Source organism: Coenobita brevimanus, chromosome 115 (assembly GCF_032717465.1).
Source record: "Coenobita brevimanus isolate Jiangsu-jjx chromosome 115, ASM3271746v2, whole genome shotgun sequence".
Classification (NCBI taxonomy): Eukaryota; Metazoa; Arthropoda; class Malacostraca; order Decapoda; family Coenobitidae; genus Coenobita; species Coenobita brevimanus.
In genome coordinates, this window is record NC_137068.1 from 17771153 (window position 1) to 17797034 (window position 25882).

The window sequence follows — 25882 nt, forward strand, 5'->3', positions numbered from 1 at the left end:
TCCATTCTTTGCTGTTTTAGTGCCACATAGCCTCTCTAGGCTTCGTGCTAGTTTTTCTCTCTATTTATTCATTCAAAGAATACGGTAATCCCTCAATTATCCGAACTTCCATTACCTGAACGATTCATCACCCAGACACTGTTATCTGGCTGTATTAAACCTTTATACATGCATTTTTTCATTTTACCCAGACAAAATGCTTGTGTCCGGGTGGAAATTATGGCCATGCAAACATTTTCACATGCTCAGGCAGGAATAGCCCGGTGGCACTGCACTGCCAGGCTTGGTAGTTCACCCAGCATCTGCTGAAGACCCCCTCAGTTGTTCTCAGTTCCTGCCCAGCGACCGTGCAGTGAACAGTTCCTCTTGGACAGTTGTTATGGCAGCACAGGTCATGGCCTTTGTGGTTGTTCCCTACCTGCTTTGGGCCATGCTATTCCTTGCATGGCATTAGACACACAGGATGTACTGTGCAGTGCAACACCTTCACCAGCTGCAGTGCAACAGTCAGAGTCAAGGAGCTAACAGGTTATTCAGCATAACGGCCTGTGAGGAATCGTAAGTGTTGACATTGGTTTTATTCTAGCTTACCGTACTGTACCATGGTTTTATTCAATTTTACCATGATTTTATTCCAATTTCTCATAATGTTTTGTGTGCCCACTGCTTTTGTCTTGCGTAACAGTTTTTTCAGGTCACTGCAGGGTGTGGCCCTGCAGTGGTGATTGCTTGTCTGTGGTTGATGGGTCAGCTTGACCATGGTAATTGCTTGGTTGTGATTTATAGGTCTGCTTAAAGACGACTTTATTTATCTACCAAACTACTTGCCGATATTTGAAAAATCCCCACTAATATCAACACCAGTTCAGTATGAGACAGCCCTAGCATATATACAATGTGGGCGGTGGGTGTTGGCACCAAAGTGGTGACCTGAAGAGGTGTACAGTAAGTAGCAGGATTGCTGAGCCTCAGGGAACCGGCTGTTAAAAAAACAGTGTCAAAAGTAGGCCTTTAAAAAATAAAATACAGTGACCCACTGTCCAACATTAGAGGATCCTATTCCTCTTATCACAAGGTTATGATAGGACCCTGTAACCATTCAAGGCAGTGGATGCAAGTCACAAACAGGAAGCATGACAGTGGTGTTATACATGAACAAGGGCAAGGAAGTGTGTGGAGGCTCTTGCAGCTGGTGAAGAGAGTAGTGAGAGGGGCCTTGCTTGAATTACCATGTACAAATGTGGACAACTGAACTTACCACACTCCCACTGTTGGCCTGGTGGTCCTCATATTGTAGTTAAAGTCTTGCCACAAATGCAAAGTTATATATTAACCGGTCAGAAAAACCTATTCATAAAAAATTAATTTACAAACCCAATGTTTTACTACATCAGATTAACCAAATACAGTAAAAGTCCTCTCATTCGGCATCTGGTCTTACGGTACTTCCAGTCTATTCGGCAGTTTTTCATAAATAGTCCCATTACGAAAGTTCTCTGCTCTTCCGGCACATATGCTGAGCTGATCGGCCAATTTGGAATTGTTGGCGCTATATCTAGCACTTTTCATAATAATTAGTACCAATAAACATTAAATTTTCTTCTATATCTGGCGTGTTTTGAAGACCAATTTAGCGCTAAAGTTTGAGCAGTTCACCTATAGCTTAATGCGTTTTAAAGTTGAGCTTAGCGCTTTTGATGATTTCTGCTTGCCAACACTCCATGCGCCATCGGCCATCATGACTCGTGAGTGTCTGGCTGTGTGAGCAGGACCTTTTGAAAGTTTGGAAACTTTGTCGTGCTATTTTACCATCATCCTCTTGTTCTCTTGTTGTGCTATGGCCTCTACTAGTGGAAGGCCTATTGGTGTTGTGAAAAAATGAACCAATAAGGTGCTATTACCAAGAAGATTGAATTATTGACAAACTTGGAGGCAGGAGTTCCTAAGAAGATAATGGAAGACTTCAGTGTGAGCTCCTCCACTATATACGACCTTATGAAACTGATGGCCGAGTTAGTGCTTAAGGTTGACCATTTATACTTACTACAGTAGACACTGTGATTGCATTGGGGTGACTGACCATGATTGCTAGAAACTTTTTGGCAGGTTTTCCCGGTCATTCAACTGTTTCTGCTCTTTCGGTTCCTGCTTGGTCCCGAAGATGCTGAATGAGAATACTTTTACTGTACAACCAATCAAACAATGACATGTAGTTTGTCCGCAACTGTACGTCATCGACAAGTTGTATGAAGACTTCTGGGCTATGGGTGACTATGCTATGCAAAAATGCTATCTGCAGAAGCTTGTTGAGAAGATGTGTGAATGCAGTGTATGGAATGGACAGGGGCATAGCAGTTGGCCCCGTTCCCATATTCCATTCTTTCTACATAACCAAACCATTCTGAAGACCTCCAGTTTCTCATTTCTTCAACTTTAATAAAACATAAGCTTTTTAATCTGCTTTATTTTATCACTACCTGTTGCTGTAAAGTCTGCCAATAGAATTTAAGCCAATTTACACACATTAATAGAACTTAAGCCAATTTATACATATTTCTGCACAATCTGTAAGCACAATGTTCACCCCTGTAACCAACAAATAATTTTGCTGAAATATTACCCAGGAATGAGTACTGAAATGCCTATTGCAAAAGACAATATTTGGCATTCAAATGACTCTCAAATCTTTAGAAGTGTAAAAGTTATTTATTTTCAAGTTAATGTAAAATCTGCATGCACGTTTCTCAAAAGTAGCTTGCCAACAAAGGGTCTTCGGTGCTAAGGGCCACACTAATTTATAGTTCCCGCAGCTTCCCTCTCGTCCTTGGTGATAGTCAGCTCGTCATAGCCTGTACGGTTGTCAAAAGCACGGCCAAGGGTGACATCAAGGGCCTCCCCGAGCACGACCTCCATTGTAGTGAAGACTGTGAGGTCCCCCATGACGTGTCCCCCCAGTGCAGCTCCCTGGTGGTCCCCCAGGCTGATGTGTAGGTGCGTTCCTTCTCGGCTGATGGTGCCAGAGAGAGACAGCACCTCGAAGTGACCAGACAGCTTCACTATCTGTCCAATAAACAGCACTCAAATAATACGTGTCTTCTTACTTGCTCATCTTACTTCCCCACTGTCGGTGTCCACCATCACTATAATTATGGACCTGGATATTGATGCGATTCCTGCAAGTCATGTTGTGAGGAAAACTGGTCCCGTCCAATAGTTTATGGCCTGCTGTAATGATAATGCAGAGGAAAATCACCTTCTAGTGACCGAGTACATCAAAATCTGTCCAACGAATGGCACTCAAATTACTTGCTTTCTTGCTTCATTTCTTTCCTTCCGCTTATCCCTGTTCACCCGGCACTGTAACTGGTAATATGGATGTAAATTCGACTCTTGCAAGACTTGAGTATAAAGAAATATTACTGTGTACCTTACAGATGGTATATAGTGTGCCTGGACCTCGTAATGATGCTCCTACGGTACTTCGCAATGTCCCAAAGTCAGTTCGACTCTCCTACCTCAATTTCATGGTTGGATTCACAGACACTTAAATATGTGGACTGATATGGGTGATAATATGCATCTCTGTCCACTACAGCCCATTAATGCATCTGTAAATCCAGTGGTGAGAAAGAGGCAGGGGAAAAGAACGGACTTTCTTCTCTATCTGTAGCCTACCAAAAAAAAAAAAAAAAAAAAAAAAAAAAAAAATCGTCACTTCCTTAGGATAAATAATGAGATGGACAGCCATAACTTTCAAAATCCGACACATTTTTCACAACATTATGGAACACTTTCACAACCCGAGTTGTAATGTAACGGAGTAAATTTACATGGGTACTGTACTCAAGCAGCTTTTGTGAGTATCGAATTTTTAAAGAGTACTCAATTCTTTTACTTTAGCCAAAGTATGGTTTTCAAATACCTTTACTCCGTTTGAAAATAAAAAAGTACATTAAATAATGGGGTTGGCTCTGTGGCCACTGGCAACTGACACAACACAAAACAGTTCAAACATGGATGGTAACTACGAGTAAATCATCAGAGTCAGCGCTTCACGTCTGGACCAATCGCGCGTTTTTTTTCTTTTTTTTTTTTTTTTTCATGCTGGCCGCCACGCTCCCTTCCAGCAATGTCATTGCCATCACTCTCTTGCCTCATCATCATCATCAATCCGACCTCTTTTTCCCTTACTCTATGGACGGGGTGAGGTAGGATCCAGAATACGATAGATGATCTAATTATCACCATCTTCAGTGAAATGGGCAACATACCCATTCATATGTCATTCTGGCTCCTGGAATCCTAATTCTGAAGCATGACGACCGGCACTTTTAAAAATAAAAGTGATTCACATTACCTATCAGACAAGGTCAATCCGACAACTCACTTCCGTCAATTCACTTACCTCGACTCCATACCTCGCTTTATCACGTAATAATAATTTACCATGTCGATCCACCATCTTCTTGGCCTACCACGCCTCCTCCCGCCTTCACACTCACAGTTACCCGTTTCATCACCTTGCATCTTTTCTCAACATACCATACCATCTAAGCACACTTTCTTTAGCTCTACTATCAAGGTACTTTGTAGTTCCATGTCTTTCACTAATTACATTTTGTACACTCTGACTTAGGCACTTCACATACAACCCCATTCCTAGTGCTCTAACTCACGTTATTTCGTTCTCCTGCCACACTAAAATCTCACACCAATACCTTAATGTGGACACTAAAATGCTTTTATGCCACCCTCTTCCAGCCTCCGTACTCAGACCTCTGTTTAGTATCAAGGCCCTCAATGCACCAGCCACTTTCTTGTTTGTGCTACTCTTACTTTCCACTTTCATTGCACATTTACCTGTCTCTTCTGTTACTGCACCAAGGAAAACGTAAGCTCCCTTGTCATTTCAATTCTCTTTCCATTCACCAACACAATGAATCAGCTTCTCCTTAAACACACATAACTTTTCTTTATCAACAGTTATCAAAGCAAGACACTCACAGACCTCAACAAAACTGCAGCATTCCGGATCCCTTGTGTTTATTATCAGTAAGCAACACTCATCTCCATACATCAGATGGGTTATTCTATCATCTACCGTTCATTACCATCTCTCTCTCTCTCTCTCTCTCTCTCTCTCTCTCTCTCTCTCTCTTTCCGTAATTTGTTTTTACCTCGCTATAGGCTTTCTATTTTATGAAGGCAGTTTGGGTGGGGCCTCCTAAGACCTCACACCGCTAGCTCTGTTGCCACATCGCCGCCACACACGTGCTTCTCTCCCCCTCCCTCCTCCCCTCTCTCTCTCTCTCTCTCTCTCATATTTATATTTATATTAACTACTTTTTTCTTTTTTATTTTCCCCTTCTTTTAAATTTTGATGGGCAAGCTTCCATGGTGGGAGACTGACCGAGTATGAGCCGCACGCACAAGGCTATCTCCTGTGTCACTCCACTTGACAACATCGCAAAAGCAACGCTGACAAGTCTTGTGGGATTTACACTTTACTATAGTTTTTTTAATTACATCTATACAGAGCATTTAAAATTCATTTATACGTAGTTATAACTTAAAATAGGAGAGAGAGAGAGAGGGAGAGAGAGGTGAGCAGGCATAATTACACGTGTGTGGCGGCGGTGATGTGGCAGCAGAGCTAGTAGTGTGAGGGCTTAGGCTAAGGTGACCAGAGTCCCGCTTTTAGGCGGGACACTCCCGCTTTTTGGACGTCCGTCCCGCCTTTTTAATTGTAACTGGAATGTCCCACTTTTTGAGCAAATGATCTTAAATGTCCCGCTTTTAGAAATTTACTATTGCATTAGATATAACATGACCTTCTTTTATGAAATTAGGATGAATTAGAAAAATTATGCATAATCCTAACCAAATGAAATACTAAATTATTATTATATAATCTGTAATGCTCATTAGCTGGTAATTTTGGTCGTTCCATTCACTGTACCGTACGGTATGTTCAGAGTCCGTAGGAGACGTTAGTGTCTGATTAGCAGCCTCAGTTTGAGGTGTAACGCAGTAACGGTCGCTGTCACATTAGTCAATATCTATCTGTCTATCTATCTATATCTACACACACACACACACACACACACACACACACACACACACACACACGCACGCACGCACGCGCGCTTGTCCCGCTTTTAGCTCCAATAAATCTGGTCACCTTAGCTTAGGCGGCCCCACCCAAACTGCCTTCATAAAATAGAACGACTATAAAATGCAGTATAGTATCACTGAGGGCAACCCAACACCCAGAAGGAGCCCACAGAGGAGCATATACAGCGCGACTGGACTCCGGGCGACAGGGACATAAGTCCGCCTGGGCCGTGCACCCCTATGACCCAGAGCTCGCCCACGCCACCATAGCAGGAATACGAGACTACCTTCCGGGCGAGCCGACCACCAACAACTACGGGATGGAGCTCTTACTCCAGCTCCAGTCAGCACCCCTGAGACGGCCAGTAGCTGCTCAACCCTCCTACAGGAGATGGCCTGCAGCTGCTGTGGAGGTAACGAGGAGATGGCAGGTAGCTGTCCCCGCCTTAGTCAGGAGATGGCCAGAAGCCCCTCTGAAGGTGCCCTACACGAGACAGCTGGTAGCCACTTGACCCTCCTACAGGAGACGGCCTGCAGTTGCTCCGGAGGTAACGAGGAGACGGCCAGTCGCCACTCCCACCTTCGTCAGGAGACGGCCAGTCGCCACTCCCACCTTCGTCAGGAGACGGCAAGTAGCTGCTCCAAAGATGCCCTCGAGTCGGCCTGTAGCCACTCCCTTCCCCAGGCCACGGCCAGTAGCCGGGCCTTAGTGATGGCCGGTAGCTGCGCCCCTAGAAGGCCACAGCCAGTAGCCAGGCCCTACAGCAGGAGACGGCCGGTAGCTGCTCCTCTGTCAGGTGCTGACCCCTGCCCACAAACCTACGACCCAGAGGGAAACCCCAGCCCAGAGGAGTATTGGAGAGGCCCTGTTACTACCACTGGGCTCTTCTCACTACAGCCGGTTCCTGAGAGAACCCACCTGACGGACCCCGACGGAGGCCAACGCCGCTGCCTACTCCTGATGGCGTCTCCAACCACCGGAGACCGCAGCCCCCTGGACCTCCGGACCGCCCCCAGGACCCCCGGGAGGGACATCCCTTCACCCCGACGCCGGAGATGTTCGTCCTCCTTCAGGCGCCTGAGCGAGAAGTTCAGGCAGCTGTTCAGCCCCAGCCTTGAGGGCCAGACTCCCACTCCGAGCCCTGAAAGTGCGGGACCCTTCACCACCAACAGCCCCGGACGAAAGAGGACGCCCCTATGCGTGAGCCCGTGGCCCCTGAATACGGAGGCCCCTGGCGGAGCTCAGCCCCGTCAGTAGTGAGGCTGAGCCATTCCCGCCGCCCTTGTACAGTTGCGAGCAGATGATTCGAGGCCACCTAGTCCACCAACATGTTGGTGTTTTATCTGGTAACAGTGGCGCTACGAACTTGACCGAGATTCAGTCGGCTGTTCGGGCGAAACAAACCCAGAGATAAATTGTCTAATTGCAGTTCTAACTGGTCTCCAATTAATAACATGCAAGTAAATGTATTATATTGATAATGATTAACGTGTCTTACGCATGGTAGATATATTTATAACCATAGTATTACAACACAGGCATCTAAATATTGGTGCGTTCATTCATGTGAGACACATGGGTATCTCGAGTATGCAGCTCCATAACCACCTCGGTTTGTGACGTAGGCACCACGTGACGCCACGTATGGGGATAGTCATGAAGGTGGAACCAATTGGCCCGTTCATGATGATAAATATTTATAGAGAGCAATTGTTCGACTTTACCACTCGAATATTAAACAAACATTGGTTCCATATGTCAAAACAAACTTATACAACCTTTAATCTCATATACGTTTAATACTGCAGCCAACCGCCTGTCCCCTCCCCCCTCCTCCTCCCATCTGACGTCCCACCTCGTCCCTCCCTTCCTTACCCACCACCCTCCTTATAACTCCCACACACCCCTCCCCCTGTTCCGCCTGCTGTGGTGTGAACCTTTAACTCTCCCACCTGCTTGAGATTTAGACTTCAACGAAAGTGAGGTTCACAGTGAGGGATGACTGACATGACGGCATTTTTATGATAATAATGCCAGGTTGCGGGGAAGCTGATAACCCTACGGTATATCTCTTGAAAACTGGTAAAGGTTGTTTGGTTCACGACATTAGTCAAACCAAATAAATCACTACCGATACCCATGTGTCAAACATGAATGAACGCACCCCTATTTGGATGCCTATGATGTAATACTATGGTTATAAATATAACTACCATGTGTATGACATACTGATAGACTGGAGACCAGTTAGAACTGCACATTGATAAATTATCAATGGGTTTGTTTTGTCCGAACAGCCGACTGAATCTCCGTCAAGTTCATAGCTACCACTGTTACCAGATAAAACACCAACGTGTTGGTGGACTAGGTGGCCTCGAGTCATCTGCTCGCAACTGTACCTGACCGCCAGTACTCCCAGTCCCGAAAGTGAGTGAAAGTGAAAGCACAGTGTTCGTGACATAGTGAAACAAGGGCAGACCAGTGAGTTATCAGAATACTGAAAGTCAGTGAGAAAGCATCAGTGACAATATAAAACAGAAGTGGAATAAGATAACAGTGAAACAGTGAACACGGCAAGGCAGTGAAATAAGGGTCTGTCTCAAGTGAACACGCAACCATATATAGTGACTCCGCCTCGCATTAAGATCATGCAGAGGCCCCCGTGTATGAGTAATAATTAACGACACGACAGACAAACCAGTTCGCCTGCCAGCAGTGAAAACACAGGTAAGTGCCACAAACTCCACCAGCATACAGAACCTAGACTTTCTCAGACAGTAGTGTTTAGCTTCACTGCCCTAAGTGCTATTCACCTCACCCGACCTTGCCCTAAATAGTATCCTGTGCGATACTAACGCCCGATATTTAAGCATCAGAATTATAATTGTTCAGCATTACTGTATTTGTGACATCTACCCGTTCCACTGTAGAATTTAGTAATACACATGTAAGGTTGTTGCCTCGAGTTTTTGTGTCCTGCCTCTCTCCTATTTGTCTAAGCTCCGGTCTAGAAAGAGAACCTAGCTACACACTAGGCGTTAGAGGGACGGGAAGCCGACCCTAAAACACCTAGCATTACACTCACAATACCCCTTGATCTCTCTCTCTCTCTCTGTAACTTGTTTTTACCTCACAATACCCCTTGATCTCTCTCTCTCTCTCTCTCTCTCTAACTTGTTCTTCCTTCTCAATACCCCATGCTCTCTCTCCCCCTCTCTTTCTCTCTGTACACACACACACACACACACACACACACACACACACACACACACACACACACACTAGCACACTGAATAGCTATGTTGCCATCACACTTCTTCTCACCCCAACACGGACCTTAAACCATTGTCCACCTACCCTAACACAGGTTTTTGTTATTATCATCACAACTCTTAACAACTTTCGCATGATCCGTCAGTGTCATAAATACCTTACAATCCTTTTCACATCCTTCCACACTGTGTGTTTTTCAGATACACATTCCGCACATCCCCTACCATTCCTTAAGCCACGCTGTTTAGCCTATATCTCACCAACCATTCCACTGCATTCCTTACCTTCTCGAGCATAGTTATTCCACATACCCCTTATACAACCCTCTGAAGTCGTACAGTGTATAATTATTTACTGGTACAATAGCAGTCATCAACCTTTCTTAAATATTCCAACCAACACTTTACAGTTCTCTTTTTACTCGATCATCTCTATACACACCTCATCAACACCTGATGCCATCCGGTTTTTCATCCTCTACACAGCATTCCTCATTTCTGACAATGCCACAATGCCGGCACCAAAGAATTAATTAGTTTATGGCTTGAAGCTGGCTAAGAAGTTAGTGGTTACTTTTTACTTTCAGTACTTGAGTACTTTAAGAACAAGATACTTTTGTACTTTTACCTGAGTACATTGACCTCACGATACTTTTACTATTACGAGTAAAATCTTGCAAATATAATAATACTCTAACTTAAGTGGTGAGGTTGGGTACTTTTCAAAACTCTGTTCACAACTGATGGATTAAGTAGGAGCAATATTACTGTCCACAGCTGTTTCCAAGCGTACTTTATACAATCAAATCTGTCTATAAAATTAGATTTTTTTTTTTTTCCAAATGTTATTGTGACTTCCACCAGACGATATTACTATCTCTCACCCCTACGTACCTTATTTGTAACACCATTTGTGTCGGCAGCCAGGCGGAGAGTTGCTGAGGTGACGGACCCACAGCAGGTCATAATGAATGCTCCACGTGGCACTTGCGCTGATACATACTTCTCCAATTCACCCACCACCTGCAAGAGGAGAGTGTAAACACGCATTACTCTCACTCAGCAGCAGCAATATCGGTGAGGGCAGCGGCAGAGGAGTTATATTAATACCTGTTAACTGCACAAGAGACATTAAGACAATCTGCAGAAAGGATAAGTGCATGGGAGACTGTGATGAACTGTTTATACACTATCGTAGATCAGAAAGCACGGATGTATGGCGTTGTACCAGCGGAATGGAAGACGGTGTGACGGCAGAACTTGTGTGTTCAAAACCTGTGTGTGCAGAACCTGTGTGTGCACACCCAATGTCTGTAGAACCTGTGTGTGCAGAACCTGTGTCTGCAAAACCTATGTCTGCAAAACCTATGTGTGCAGAACCTGTGTGTGCAGAACCTATGTCTGCAGAACCTGTGTGTGCAGAACCTGTGTCTGCAAAACCTATGTCTGCAGAACCTGTGTGTGCAGAACCTGTGTGTGCAGAACCTGTGTGTGCAGAATCTGTGTGTGCAGAATCTGTGTGTGCAGAATCTGTGTGTGCAGAACCTGTGTGTGCAGAACCTATGTGTGCAGAACCTGTGTGTGCAGAATCTGTGTGTGCAGAATCTATGTGTGCAGAACCTGTGTGGGCAGAATCTGTGTGGGCAGAATCTGTGTGTGCAGAACCTGTGTGTGCAGAACCTGTGTGTGCAGAACCTGTGTGTGCAGCACAAGTGTGCAGAACCTGTGTGTGCACACCCAATGTCTGCAGAACCTGTGTGTGCACAACCTGTGTCTGCACAACCTATGTGTGCAGAACTTGTGTGTGCAGAACCTGTGTGTGCACAACCTATGTGTGCACAACCTGTGTGTGCAGCACCAGTGTGCAGAACCTAAGTGTGCAGAACATGTGTGCAGAAACTATGTGCACCGAACCTGTGTGTGCAGAACCCGTATGCGCACAACCTGCGTGTGAAGAACCTGAGTATGCACAACCTGTATGTGCACAACCTGTGTGTGCAGAACTGTGTGTGCAGAACCTGTGTGTGCAGAACCTGTGTGTGCAGAACCTGTGTGTGCAGAACCTGTGTGTGCAGAACCTGTGTGTGCAAACTGTGTGTGCAGAACCTGTGTGTGCAGAACCTACGTGAGCTGAACCTGTGTGTGCAGAACTTATGTGTGCAGTACCTGTGTGTGCAGAACCTGTGTCATGTCGTCAGGTGTGCCAGCGACATATGATCTTTGACCTGCTCCTTCCCTCACACCAGGCGACATTCCTTCTGCTCTGGTATACGATCATCAAGGCCATGGAATTCATAAGACCACACGTTAGAGTGCGTAAGGTTAGGTTAGGCTCGGTTAGGTTAGGTTCAGGTTAAGTTAGCACAGGATAGGTTGGGTCACAGCAGACTGGGTTATATTAGGACCGTCTAGGGAAAATTAGGTTAATTTACTTCAGGATAGATTAAGCAGTCAGGCGAAATAGATTAGGTTACATTAAGTTCAATTAGAGGTTAGATTAAGTTAGGTTGCTAGATTTGATTATATTTGGACTGACTGGAGTAATTTAGGTGTGCTTACTTCAGGTACATTAGGTTATCAGGCTGCATTAAGTTAGATTAAGGCAGGATGGGTGAGGATGTTAGGTCAGCTTTGGTCAGGACAGATAAGGATGTTAGGTTAGATTAGGTCACGATAGGTGAAGATGTTAGGTTAGATTTGGTCAGGATTGGTAAGGATGTTAGGTTAAATTTGGTCAGGACAGGTATGGATGTTAGGTTAGATTTGGTCAGGATAGGTAACTGTTAGGTTAGATTTGGTCAGGATAGGTAAGGATGTTAGGTTAGATTAGGTCAGGATAGGTAAGGATGTTAGGTTATATTTGGTCAGGACAGGTAAGGATGTTAGGTTAAAATAGGTTAGGACACATAAGGATGTTAGGTTAGATTAGGTCAGGATAGGTAAGGATAAGCTAGGTCAGGTTATTGAGCATCGCCACATTTTGCCCCTCGACACTCATTCCCTGAACCATGGTTTTGAACTACCCCGGATCCCAAGTCGCACGGGTTTCGGTCCAGTCAGCCAGAACCGACTGTTTGTGTAAAGGTAAAGGTGACCAAAAATGTGTGTGTGTGTGTGTGTGTGTGTGTGTGTGTGTGTGTGTGTGTGTGTGTGTGTGTCCGTCCGACTCTGGACATAGGCTTCAGAGGCTGTTCCAAAGGCCCAGTAGTCCTTCTACATACCATACGCCCCCAAATGTCACTACTTCGGCACTAACACCCACCGTCCATATTGCATACTTGCTAGGGTTGTCTCATTCAGGACTGGTGTATTGGTATTAGCGGGGATACATTCACATGTCGGCGTGTCTTCTAGTAGATCAGTAAAGTCTGCTTTTAAGAAATTCAAATCCTTAAACTGTTCCCTGCCCCAGCTGGGATTCGAACTTGTGTCCACTAGAGCTGCAGGCCACCTCTCTACCGATTCAGCTGCCTTATGGCGAAATATATATTCTGAGGGATAAATATGGAAGATCAGTGACAGGGACGGGAAGACTGATGTAGGATGTGGTGAGTGAAGAACTGGGTGGAAATGGGTGGTTTTACAAATGGCAGAGGATGTGTAGATCATAAGTTACAGTACGGCATACTGTGGCGACAGCATGTGACCAGGAGTGTAAGATACTGAAATCATTCTTGGATCTAAAGAAAGCATAGGAAACAGCCAACTGAGATGGATTATGGAAAAATGCAGGTGATCCATATATACCGCTTCAATTCCACGATACCAAAAGATACCTTGTGAGTTATGAGGGCCGCTCAGTCAGTGTTAGTATCTATCCTGCATCATTTATTCATTTCTTACTTCCACCGCCACAACCACGCCCACACTAGCAGACTGAGCCGTCCCCGCAACACATACGATACTGCCAGATGAGTTTCTAGTGTGGGGCTATTTCCAGACCACCCTGTATGTAAGGTGTGGATGGAAGGCTGGTGAATACTGTAGTTTTAATGATAGATATGACGTTTGGGTTTATTTCAATTAGTACAAATCTGCTTGTTTGTATACATTGTCCTTCAAGTGGCATATGAGAGAGAGAGAGAGAGAGAGAGAGAGGGGGGGGGGAACCAGATATATCCAGCCATTACCAAACCAGTTTCAGCCCCACCCTCTCTACCTCACTACCACAACTGCCACCACTGCACCATTACCACCACAGCTGCACCCACAACGCACTCAGGCAACGCATATCTCCTTCACCGCCATTGCAGTTTATGATTTACTCCTGCATTTCCTCTTCCCTACCAGACGAACACTTTTACGGTCTCATATAGTCAAGTAATTATGTGATCTTAGTCTGCCCTGCTACATAATTTCGGAGAGCGCATACCTTCGCGAACGCCATTACAATTACCGTAATATTTCCTGCACCCGACTCCGGATCCACCTTAAAATCTAATCAACTCTTCTTTAACCCACTGCCCATTTGTCCACCACGTTTCATTAAAATCCTATAACAACTTCTTCAGACATCTTGTACACAGACAAACACAAGTGAATATTATAATATCCATCCAACTTCGCTGATGGAGATTACCGCGATTGTCAACATCACCATCACTACTGCCATAACGACCACCACTATCATAACCATCACCAACACCACCATCACCACAACACAACTACTATCATCACAACTACCATGACTCGCGAATACAACCACCACCACGTTAACCACAACCACAACTACCACTTATTCCACCATCATGACCACCACCACCACCACAACAACAACTATCATAAATACCGTTCACTACCGCATAACTACCACCATAACTCCCACCATCATCACCACCACACTTACCATCACCATAACTGCTATTACCACCACAACTACCACTACCACAGCTACCACCACATTACGTAACATCCACCTTGAGGGGAAAAAATGGTCTATTCCACATGCTGATTAGCTGGGGGGGGGGGTTTCGGGGGGAGGGGGGCGAAGGAGTGTGACTGGAGGGAAGATGAAGAGATGGAGGAAGGGGAGGGAGAGAAGGAGTGAAAGACGAAGGAGAGATGGAGGAACGAGTGAGAAGGTAAAGGAAGGAAAGAATTATGAAGATGAGGAACACAAGAGAAGGAAAGACGGAACGAAGTGCGCGGAGGAAGGAAGAAAAGAAAGAAAGGAGGAAGTAAGGAAGGAGAAAGGACAGGGGAGGGAGAGAAAAAAGAAAAAGAAAGAGAGAGAGAGAGAGAGAGAGAGAGAGAGAGGAGGGGGGAAGCTGGAGCAAGCTGTTAACATTCCCCCCTCCCACTCGCCCCTTCCCTCTCCATCCCCCTTCATTCCAATCCCCACCCCCATCACATCCCTCCAGAACCCACCTTTACCTCACAACTACGTGGAGGAGGAGGAGGAGGAGGAGGAGGAGGATTACATAGGATTACATAGGAAAGCAAACAGCAACAGACCTTATGGTCCTTTTGAGGCTGCTTGTTACAGAAAGAACTATGACTACAAGATCTAACTCTACATGCTGAAGGATAAGGATAGTAAAGCAAGAAGGCTCCCCCCACCACCAAACCCTCCAGGAAAAAGTGAGAAAACCCACCATGCAGCATGGAAAAACTGACATGGAAATTTCATAGGAAAGACTGGCAAGGAAAAGTCACATTCTATTATACTTTGTCTATAAGCTACCCGACTGAGTAACCTGAAAGAGAAAGTAATCAAATCAAATAATAGTTACGGCATGACATTATAAACCAGTACATTGAGTTTATGGGAAGTCTGTGGACATAACGTGGAAACTACGCACTGCACAGTGTGGATGTTTAGAGGTGGTGCGGCAGCCTTACCTGGCGCTTTTGAGGTAGGCAGCAGTCAATCAGGCCCTAGCTCCGTTCGCTCCACTGAGACAAGGAACTTTCCCATGTGGGACAAGTACACAAGTTTCATCCTGAAGCAGTGACCCCTGGTACATTAAAAAAAATCCCGATGGTGGTCACTTGACTAAGAGGGACCCTCAGTGATCCACAGCCCCTCACAGGTCGAAAGTGAGAGTAGTGACCATTAACTCAAGGGTTATCTCTGCAGATCCTAATCTGGCCTTATATTGCTTTCTTTGCATTGGGGAGAATGAAAAATATATACGACAGATGTCTTAGATAAAAGGGGGCTGTACAGTGCACAGTGTGGATGTGCAATGCACAGAGTGGATGTTTAGGGGTGGTGCGGCAGCCTTGCCTGGCGTTTTTTAGGTAGGCTGCAGTCAATAAGGCCCTAGCTCCATTCACTCCACTGAGACAAGGAACTCTCCTATGTGGGACAAGTACACAAGTTTCATCCTGAAGCAGTGACCCCTGGTACATTAAAAAAAATCCCGATGGTGGTCACTTGACTAACAGGGACCCTCGGTGATCCACAGCCCATCACAGGTCTTAAGTAAGAGTAGTGACCGTTAACTCAGGGCAATCTGTGCAGATCCTATTCTGTGCTTACTGCATGTTACATCATTTGCACTGAGTAAACTGAAAAATGTATAATGACGTGACATGACACTAAGTTAAGTTTATGGGGTGTCCTGTAGACTCGAGGGGACTGCACAGTGTGGATGTTAAGGGGTGGTGCGGCAGCCTTGCCTGGCGCTTTTAAGGTAGGCAGCAGTCAATCAGGTCCTAGCTCCGTTCACTCCACTGAGACAAGGAACTCTCCCATGTGGGACAAGTACACAAGTTTCATCCTGAAGCAGTGACCCCTGGTACATTAAAAAAATCCCGATGGTGGTCACTTGACTAACAGAGACCCTCAGTGATCCACAACCCATCACAGGTCGAAAGTAAGAGTATTGAATAAATTGAAAAATGTATAATGACGTGACGCGACACTATGTACGGGTACGTTGTTTACAGGGTGTCTTGTAGACAAAAGGGGCATGAACTTACACGTAGCTATAAAAGGAAGTTATTCGGACAGAAAAAGAGTCAGCTGAGGATTCTCGTGCAAATACTTGTCTATTTTGTTTTTGAATGTCTCAATTGAGATACTGTTCACAGTATCTGAGGGTAATCTGTTCCAGATATTTACAACTCTGTTAAAGAAGTATTTTGCTTCATGAGATTGGAAACGCTTTCCCATAATTTTGCAGCCATTACTTCTGGTTTGACTCGACCGGTCTATATCAAAATATTTATTCATGTCTAAGTTGTCATATCCCTTCATGATTTTGAAAACTTCAAAAAGGTCCCCTCTTAACCTGCGCTTCATTGGGCTAAATAATTTAAGTTCTTCAAGGAAGAGGAGGAGGATTTTAAGAGCTGAGAATAAGCCATAGGAGCCTGTGTTATTCAATATTATCCTTCTTTTTAAAAGGGCAATTCTGATACAGTATTCTAGCCCACCGCCAAACAAATGGGTCATAGGAGCCCAAGTGACTTTATTAATGAGCACAGAGGCCCGAGAGTGTCAATACCGGCACCATTACAGGGTGGGACAACTCTGCCTCTATATACTTAATAAAAAAGATGACGGTAACTAGATTCTGTTCTCTCTAACTTGGCGTAACATTACTATCTCGCCGTCTTGAACGCTGATGGAGAGAGAGAGAGAGAGAGAGAGAGAGAGAGAGAGAGAGAGAGAGAGAGAGAGAGAGAGACAGAGACAGAGACAGACAGACAGACAGACAGACAGACAGACAGACAGACAGAGACAGAGACAGAGAATCCCTGGGTTATGATACTATACTCCCTTCACCTTAACTTGCCCCAGATTTTTGTCGTTTCGCAGCTCATTTCGCGCAGCCCAATGGCGGAAAGAGACAATGCCACGCCTCTACATCCTTCCCACTGCACTTCTTCGTGACTAGCAGCATATTCTTCTGCTATTCTGCTGCCACAAAACTCGGCATTAAGATGAGGGCAATTTTTGGGCCAAATTAGAGTAAAAGGAGTAGAGTCACGAAGAAGTGCTATAGAAAGGATGCAGAGTTTTGGTATCACGTTATTCTGCCACTGAGCTACGGTAAATAGGATGTAAAAGGACGAAAATATCCACCAAGATGAAGTGAATGACCTGTTGATTCTTTTACTCTTTCTACTCTAACCTGGTCTAAAGTTGCTCTCTCTCTCTCTCTCTCTCTCCATGTCGAATGCTGTGTTGGACCAATAGCTTACCATTTGAATGTGATGCCAGTCACGAAACAGTGCTATGGAAGGGATGTAAAGCAGTAGTACATGTTTCTGTCACTGAACCACGAGAAATTTCCTGCAAAAGGACAAACTATGTGCCTCGTTAAAAATAAAAATAATATATGGCCGCGACTGCCATCTCTCCATCTCGAATCCTAAGTTGCTGCAATGGATTTATGCTGCGATATACTAGTCACGAAGAAGTGCTATGGAAAGGATGTACGGCTGTCGTATTGTCTTTTTCCGCCACTAAACTACGTGAAATGGGCTGCAAAAGGACGAAAATCTGGGCCATGTTAAAGGAAAAATTGTATAGGCGTAAAACTGTCATCTCTCCACCTTCAAAGCTGCTGGGATATGATGCCAGTCACGAAGAAGTGTTATGGAAGGGACGTATAGCCGTAGTATTGTCTTTTTCCACCACTGAACTACGGGAACTGAGCTGCAAATGGGTGAAAATCTGGGCCAAATTAAGATGAAGAGGGCATTTTTTTTTCCACACGCCCCTCTTGAGGAACCAAATCCAATCCTCCTTTCCTTCCAAACTGACCAGCTCGTATTCTGGGCGGCATATGAAGCTCCGTAGCGTCTCTTACTTAGCGATTTATTTTGCGCAATACACCTCAACATCCACTTGCGTGTATTTCATATATATATATTTTAATGGAAACAGGAGAGGGACGCCTTCAAGCAGTGGCACTGATACAACTGGGTGATGCAGCTGCCCGGTTATACAAACGTCCCTCAACAACTTCCCTATCCCCCGAAAGCAGGATGGTGTGTTGCAGGAAGAAAGCAACTACAGCCTGCAGTCCAACGGGTTCATGTTTAGATGAACCTGGGGCTACAACAACAACAACTACTACTATTCCTCCTCCTCCTCCTCCTCCTCCTACTACTACTACTACTGCTATTACTACTACTACTACTAGTACTACTACCACCACCACCACCACCACCCTCCTAATATCGACTTACCTGCCATCAACTACAAGGAAATAATGCGTAATATTCAGAACAGATCACTAAGGAAAAGGTGTTAGGTAATGGTTCAAGGTTAAAGACTGTAGAGTAGCCTTCCGGGGACCTACCTACCCTAGCGTGTCTAATTTACAGACGCGATGCTGCAAAAACATGTACCCCCCGCACACAAACACACACACACACACATACACACATACACACACACACACACACACACACACACACACACACACACACACTCCCATAACAAAAGTAACAAACACATGCATATACAGTACATACACACTCCAGCAACAAAAATAACGCGCGCACACACACACACACACACACACACACACACACACACACACACACACACACACACACACACACACACACACACACTCCCATAACAAAACACACACAACCACCAAATGCATAATCTACCATCCCCACGACCTCATCATCATCATCAATGTCATCATCCCTTTCTCGCACCACCTACAAATACCGCATCCATACTATGATATCTGTAGCCACACATCACCATAGAGATCACAACCATTGACATAAACCACCACCAACACCACCACTATCACCATCACCACAACCACCACCACAGCTATGACCCAAACCCCAACACCACACCACTACCACAAAATCATCACCATCACCACAACCACCACAACAGCTATGATCCAACTGCAACCACCACACCACTACCACAAAATCATCACCATCACCACAACTACCACACACCAACATTACCACAGGTATAACCCAAACACCAACCACCACACCACTACCGCAAATACAACACAACAACCACAACTACTACCACAAATACACCACTACTTCAGTTCTTATTTAGCTCTACATCACATCACCACCACAACATCAAACCACACCACACCACACTACAACACCACACCATAACCACAACACCACACCACACCACACTACAACACAACACCACTAAAACCACCACCGCTACACCAACACCACACCCCTTTAAACACCACCATTACACCAATACCACATCATGCTACAGCCACACTACACTATAACCATAACACCATACCATCACAATACGATACCACACTACACCAATAATGCCTGCAACACAATCGCCACAATACCTTCACACCACAACACAACACCATCACCATTGCCACACTACACCACAACCACAACACGTAACAGTACAACTACATCACATCTCTACCACCACAAAACCACACCAATTAAAATGACTACCACCACAATACACTAAAAACATCACCACACCACCATAACCACACCATACCACACCAACCCACACCACACCATACCATATCACACCACAAAACACCACACCACACCACACACCATACCACACCACACCATACCACACTACACAACACCACACTACACACCACACCATACCACACCACACCATACCACACCACACCATACCACACTACACAACACCACACCACACCACACCATACCACACACTACACACCACACCACACCATGCTACACTACATATCACCACACTACACAACACCATACCGCACCACACCACACCACATTATACCGCACTATACATCACATCATACCACACCACACCACACCATACCACACTGCACAACACCACACCACACCACACAACACCACACCACACCACCAAAACCACACCAAATCATACCAAACCGCACCACACCATACCACATCACACCACACCACACCAGGCAATCAAAGGCAGGTGAAGGACAGGGTATTAATAAATGAATATATGAATGAAGGCGTAGGTGTTGGTGTCAATCATGTGTTGCCATGTGTGTTCTGGGCCCACATTCTCGTCAGCTGAGAAGGCTCCCCAACATCTTTTCCTAAGCGATTCATTTTCTTTTTTTACATCTTACTGTCCTCTTCTGTGTCACATAAATCCTTCCAATATCCCCAAACTGCATTAATAACGTAAAGAAGGGTACGTGCCATATATAGAAATAAATCACTAAGGGAGAGGTGTTAGGGAGCTTCCATACCTGACGAGAATACCGACCCTGGAGCTATATACGTCCCCGTGTAAACAGGTGACTGATGCCTAACATGCTGATCAATAAACAATATACTACTATGACGCCATGACCACGAAAACAACAACTACTAAGACTGTACAAATATTACTACTACTACTGCAAATACTACTACTACTACGGTACTACTATTACTACTACAAACACTACTACTACTACTTCTACAGATACTACGAGTACTACTACCAGTACACTACAACTATACTCCGTTTTTTTTATTGAGGCGAAGATGAAATTGAGAGATTGGTGATTATTGGCTGAATGCAACATTACTTCATAATCTAGCATTATTAACTGACAACAAATATCTGAGGGGGAAATTAGGGTTAGTAAATATTTTTTGAACATGTTGCATACAGCCAGTCATCATCAACCTGTCAAGTGCATCTTCGCCTCAATTAAAAAAAAATGGAGTACTAACTACTATAATTACGACACAAACTACTACTACTACTGCTACTACTACAATTAAGACACAAACAATTACTACTACTACTACTACTACTACAATTACGACACAAACAATTACTACTACTACTACGACTTCTACAATTACGACACACACTACCTACTACTACTACTACTATTACTACAGTTACGACACAAACTACTACTACTACTGCTACTACTACAATTAAGACACAAACAGTTACTACTACTACTACTACTACTATTACGACACAAATACTACTACTACTACGACTTCTAGAATTACGACACACACTACCTACTACTATTACTACTACTACAGTTACGACACAAACTACTACTACTACTACTACTACTATTACTATAGTTACGACACAAACTACTACTACTACTACAACTACTACAATTACAACACAAACTACTACTACTGCTGCTACCTAACACGATCTTCAACCATGTGTAGTGTACCGCAACAACAAAAACTAACTTCCTTAAAGAATCCGTGGACTCAGAGGGTAAAATTCAACAGTAAGAGTTGGAAGGAATTCTTGATAGAAGGACGGTGAGAAGGAGAGAAAATGCACGATGAAATGTACCATACTCTTTTTACTCCAACTTGGCTTAAAACTGCCATCTCTCCACCTTGAAATCTGAGTTGTAATAACGAATTAAACTGAATGGACCAGGAAAAGAGTGTGCGAGTTTCTTGTTGACGTAATTACACTGGTCACCACTACCTTAAATATGGGGACTTATGGCCTAGCCCCGGGCCCTAATGCTCCTCTTTATATTGGGCAAACTGAGACTGAATAATAATAATAATAATAATAATAATAATAATAATAATAATAATAATATCAGCAGCAATAATATCAGCATGATCAAAGAAGAAGTATAGATGCGAAGGGTAATTAGTGTAAATCTGTAGTGAATCGATTCTCACAACTTATTTGCTTGTCAGAAGGAGCAACTTGTTGAGCTCTCTGACAGCTTAGGATTTTTCTCTCTTTTTCACCACGTGATGCAGACTTGCCAATTATAAACATGTCGTTCATCCACAACAAAGGACAGTCAGTCTACTAGAGTTCTTAGGGGAAAATACACTCACTGGGAGAGGAAGGCACTGGTAAGTTCATCGACGAGAAGCCTACACGTGATGGAGCTGTGCACCCTGGATGGAGCGCCTGGGGTGTCCATCCAAGAGCCAGACTTCATATTTCCCTGCACTGCACCTTGCAGTGGGAAGGACCCTTGTTCGACCCTGGTGAGGTCCTGTCTACCACAAGGAGGTACTGAATCCCTACACGGTATATGTACTGTACTGTACCTGTAGGACGGCCCCACAAACGCAACTGCTGACCTGTGGTCAACTAGTCTGTTCGGCCAAACAGACCGGGAGTTCAACAATGCTTCTGCTTCCCTGGATCCTCTCCCATTACTCTAGTATGTACAAAAGACGCCTTGCTATACTTCCATACAAACTACAGATATCTATCCAACCATCCAGCCGGCATCTCCACCGAGGTACAATTGCAAAAACCATATCACTGCACTGATACATGTTTTATGTAAAATAAAAAGCACGAAACTAACAACCTGCAAAACATGACCCTTCAGAAGAAATTTGAGTAAATAAAGATGCAACATTCAAGACAAATTCATTTCAAAGATGGCTTGACATTGTATTTAAAAACTGAAGGTCACAGGCGGTGGAAGAGACAGAATGAAGAAAACAGTCCCAAAGCAATGTGGAAAGACAGAGCGAAGAAAACAGTTCCCGAGCCGATTATACCCTTCTTACTCTAACTTGACCGCAAAACTGCCATCTCTCCTTCTTGGAAACCGAGCTGTAACAAAAGATTAGCACTAAAGTATGATGCCATCCGTAGTGTTGTCTTGTTCTGACACTGAGCTACGTGAAATAAGCTACAAAAGGACGAAAATCTGTGCCAAGTTAAGGTGAAACGGTTATAGCTGTGTACATGAAGGACTAGCAGTACACATACACATAAGTAGTCACCATCACACCCCCACCACCACCTACAGCAATTAGTGTTCAAACAACCTGCTTCTCACTCGCCTACCAGCAGCTGTGTACTGTTCATTTTAATTACGCTTGAACTTACCAATATTCCGTCTTGAATTTTGAACCGAAACAAGAGATTAACATTATAATGCGGTACTGATCACGAGGAATGGTGTGGAAAGAATGTAGGGCACAAGTATCGTCCCTCTATCTCTGCCACTAAGCTTCAACATGGGATTAACATATAAGAATATTGTCTTATGAAGCAGTGCAATGGAAAGGATGTAAAGCCGTCGTCTTGTCATATTCTACCACTGGGTTACGGAGAACGAACTGCAAAAGGACGATCTATTTCCACCAAGTTACAGGAACTCCCCAATCAGGCAAGAACCAGATGTGCCTACGTGCCGAACCTGCACTGATGTATTTTGGTGGACAGTGTTGTAACCTCCGAGCCCTAGCAAACAGGCACATCACCATCACTCATTCACGTCCCACAGCCGTAGCCACTCCTCTGTACACTCAAGCAACCAGCTCACGAACACATGATCCTCTAACACCACTGCCTGCCTGCCACAACCCTGCGGTATCACACCAGCAGAATGGTATGTACTGTACAATTGCAGACAGATGACTCGAGGCCACCCGCTCCACCAGCTCGTCGTGGTGTGGTGCACATCTCACCTGGCAACAGTGAGTATCGTCGTGGATCAGCACTCAGGGGTTCAGTGTGCTGCCGTATCAAAACATTATTTTACGTGTCTGACTGAGGCTGGCTTACTCTTGTCTGAATGTAACAATTCTTAAAAACTATGTACATTGTATTATTGTGAGGTTGGATGGTGAGGATATGGAGAATGTGAGTGCATTCAAGTACTTGGGTAGTGTGATGAGTAAGGATGGAACTTTGGGGGATGAAGTGCGAGAAAGGGTACAGCAGGGAAGGAAGGTTGTTGGTACACTGAAAGCAGTGATGAGAAATAGGGAGGTGAGTATGGAAGTTAAGAAGTCACTGCATGATAGTATTGTGATCCCTACCCTGACGTATGGAAGCGAGGCATGGACCTTGCAAGAGGGGAACAAGTCAGGAGTGAGAGCAGTGGAAATGAGTTACTTGAGAGGAGCATGTGGAGTGACGTGGAGGGACAGGTTGACGAATGAAGAAGTGAAGGAACGCTGTGGGGTGGATGTGGATGTGGTTGAGAAGATTAAGAGAAATACACTGAGGTGGTTTGGACACGTGAAGAGAATGGAGAATGAAAAACTGACTAAGAGGGTGTATGTAGGTGAGGTGGAGGGAGGGAGAGGGAGAGGTAGACCGAGGATGAGGTGGAGGGATGGAGTTGAGAGGTATATGAGGGAGGGAGGGGTGAGTTGGGAGGAGGGTAGTCAAATGGTGGGTGACAGAGCGACTTGGAGGCGTTTTGTCTGCTGCCACCCTTTGCGGGATTAGGGCGTCGGGCTATAGATAGATAGATAGATAGATTATGAAATAATGTAAAACATTTGTTGTCGTGCTCCATTTAAATCTCAGGATACGGTACCTGTTAGTCCTTTTCTAACAACTATGACAAGCAGTGTACAGATATTCCCTTGGCACTGTAAAGACACTCCACAGCGACTTGCTACCAAGCAATATTCAGTTCTAAAATGTTGCCGTATTTCCGTTGTCCTAGGAGACGTAGCAGCGTTTCTTTCTTAGCAAATAACTTTTGAGCATTACACCTTAATACCCTCTGGATTTATGTTTTATACATGTCATAAACCACAAATGCATACGCATATTATACTTATAGCTTATTATGATACATATAGGTTATAATATAACGAAAACCAGTCTGGGTCAGAAACACAGAGAAATATGTTTCGAACAGGCAGCAAACTGAACCTCTGAATGTAGAGCCAGGACTCAGCCACACCACTGTTGCCAGGTGAGGTGTGGACCCCGGCACGGCTAGATGGTGGAGCGGGTGGCTTCCAGTCATGTGTCCGCAGTTGTACCTGGCCATCCACTCCGGCGCCTTATGCAGGGCTCTCTAACACCGACACTCCTATATCAAGATGGCAGTGTGATCGTCTCTACCAACACCCCACGGGCCAGGACAGGTCGTGAGCGACCTGTGACCATCCTACTACACCAGGAAATGCAATGATCTTTGTGTAGCAACCTTCTCAGCAGCCAGCACAGGGTACACGGCACACAACCACCACCAGCAAAATAAAATGAATAATATAAAACAAAATAATATATATATATATATATATATATATATATATATATATATATATATATATATATATATATGAACGATCGGAAAGAGGGGAAAGTGAGCACATGGATTTTAACGAAGCTTCTCAGGGCAGTTCGTCTGGGTCCATGATAATGCCTTCCACTATATAACATTTTCCACCATTATTCTGATCGGGGTCAGTCCCCTCCAATACATATGAAGGAAACAAAACTGGGGAAGCAGGGCCGATATGGCTTTGCTATCTTAGTAGTTGTTGTTGAATGGGCGTCCATCCACTAACAACAACAACAACAAGAACTACTACTACTACTTTACATCGGGATACTGGCTTATTTTATAACACAGTAATATTATTTGTACTTCTTTCAAACTGGCATGTATATCGCGGGACTGGTACGCAGTTTCCATGTTTTCTCTGAATGTTTTGGAAGAAACTGCACATATTTTTACTGTCATCTCTCTTAACTTACCTCTTGGCCGGGGGTAAGGCGTAGGACGTGCACCTTCAAGTTACTCATCTTCCTTTACCCTCACACCTGTAGGCAAGAAATTAAAGTAAAACACACCTATAATTA

The 25882-nt window shown here is 44.5% G+C and overlaps 1 protein-coding gene across 1 annotated transcript in view; it reads right to left on the bottom strand.

Moving 5' to 3' along the window:
• Positions 1-2467: 2467 nt before the first annotated feature.
• Positions 2468-25882, bottom strand: part of LOC145418640 (bifunctional protein GlmU-like) — a 76834-nt gene continuing 53419 nt past the window's right edge. The window contains exons 2-4 of the mRNA XM_080287002.1: positions 25778-25843; positions 10282-10410; positions 2468-3060 (exon numbers count right to left, since the gene is read on the bottom strand). Of these exons, the coding sequence (XP_080143128.1) occupies positions 2791-3060; positions 10282-10410; positions 25778-25825 (447 nt within the window). The 5' untranslated portion in view covers positions 25826-25843 and the 3' untranslated portion in view covers positions 2468-2790. The remainder of the gene's footprint in view (positions 3061-10281; positions 10411-25777; positions 25844-25882) is intronic.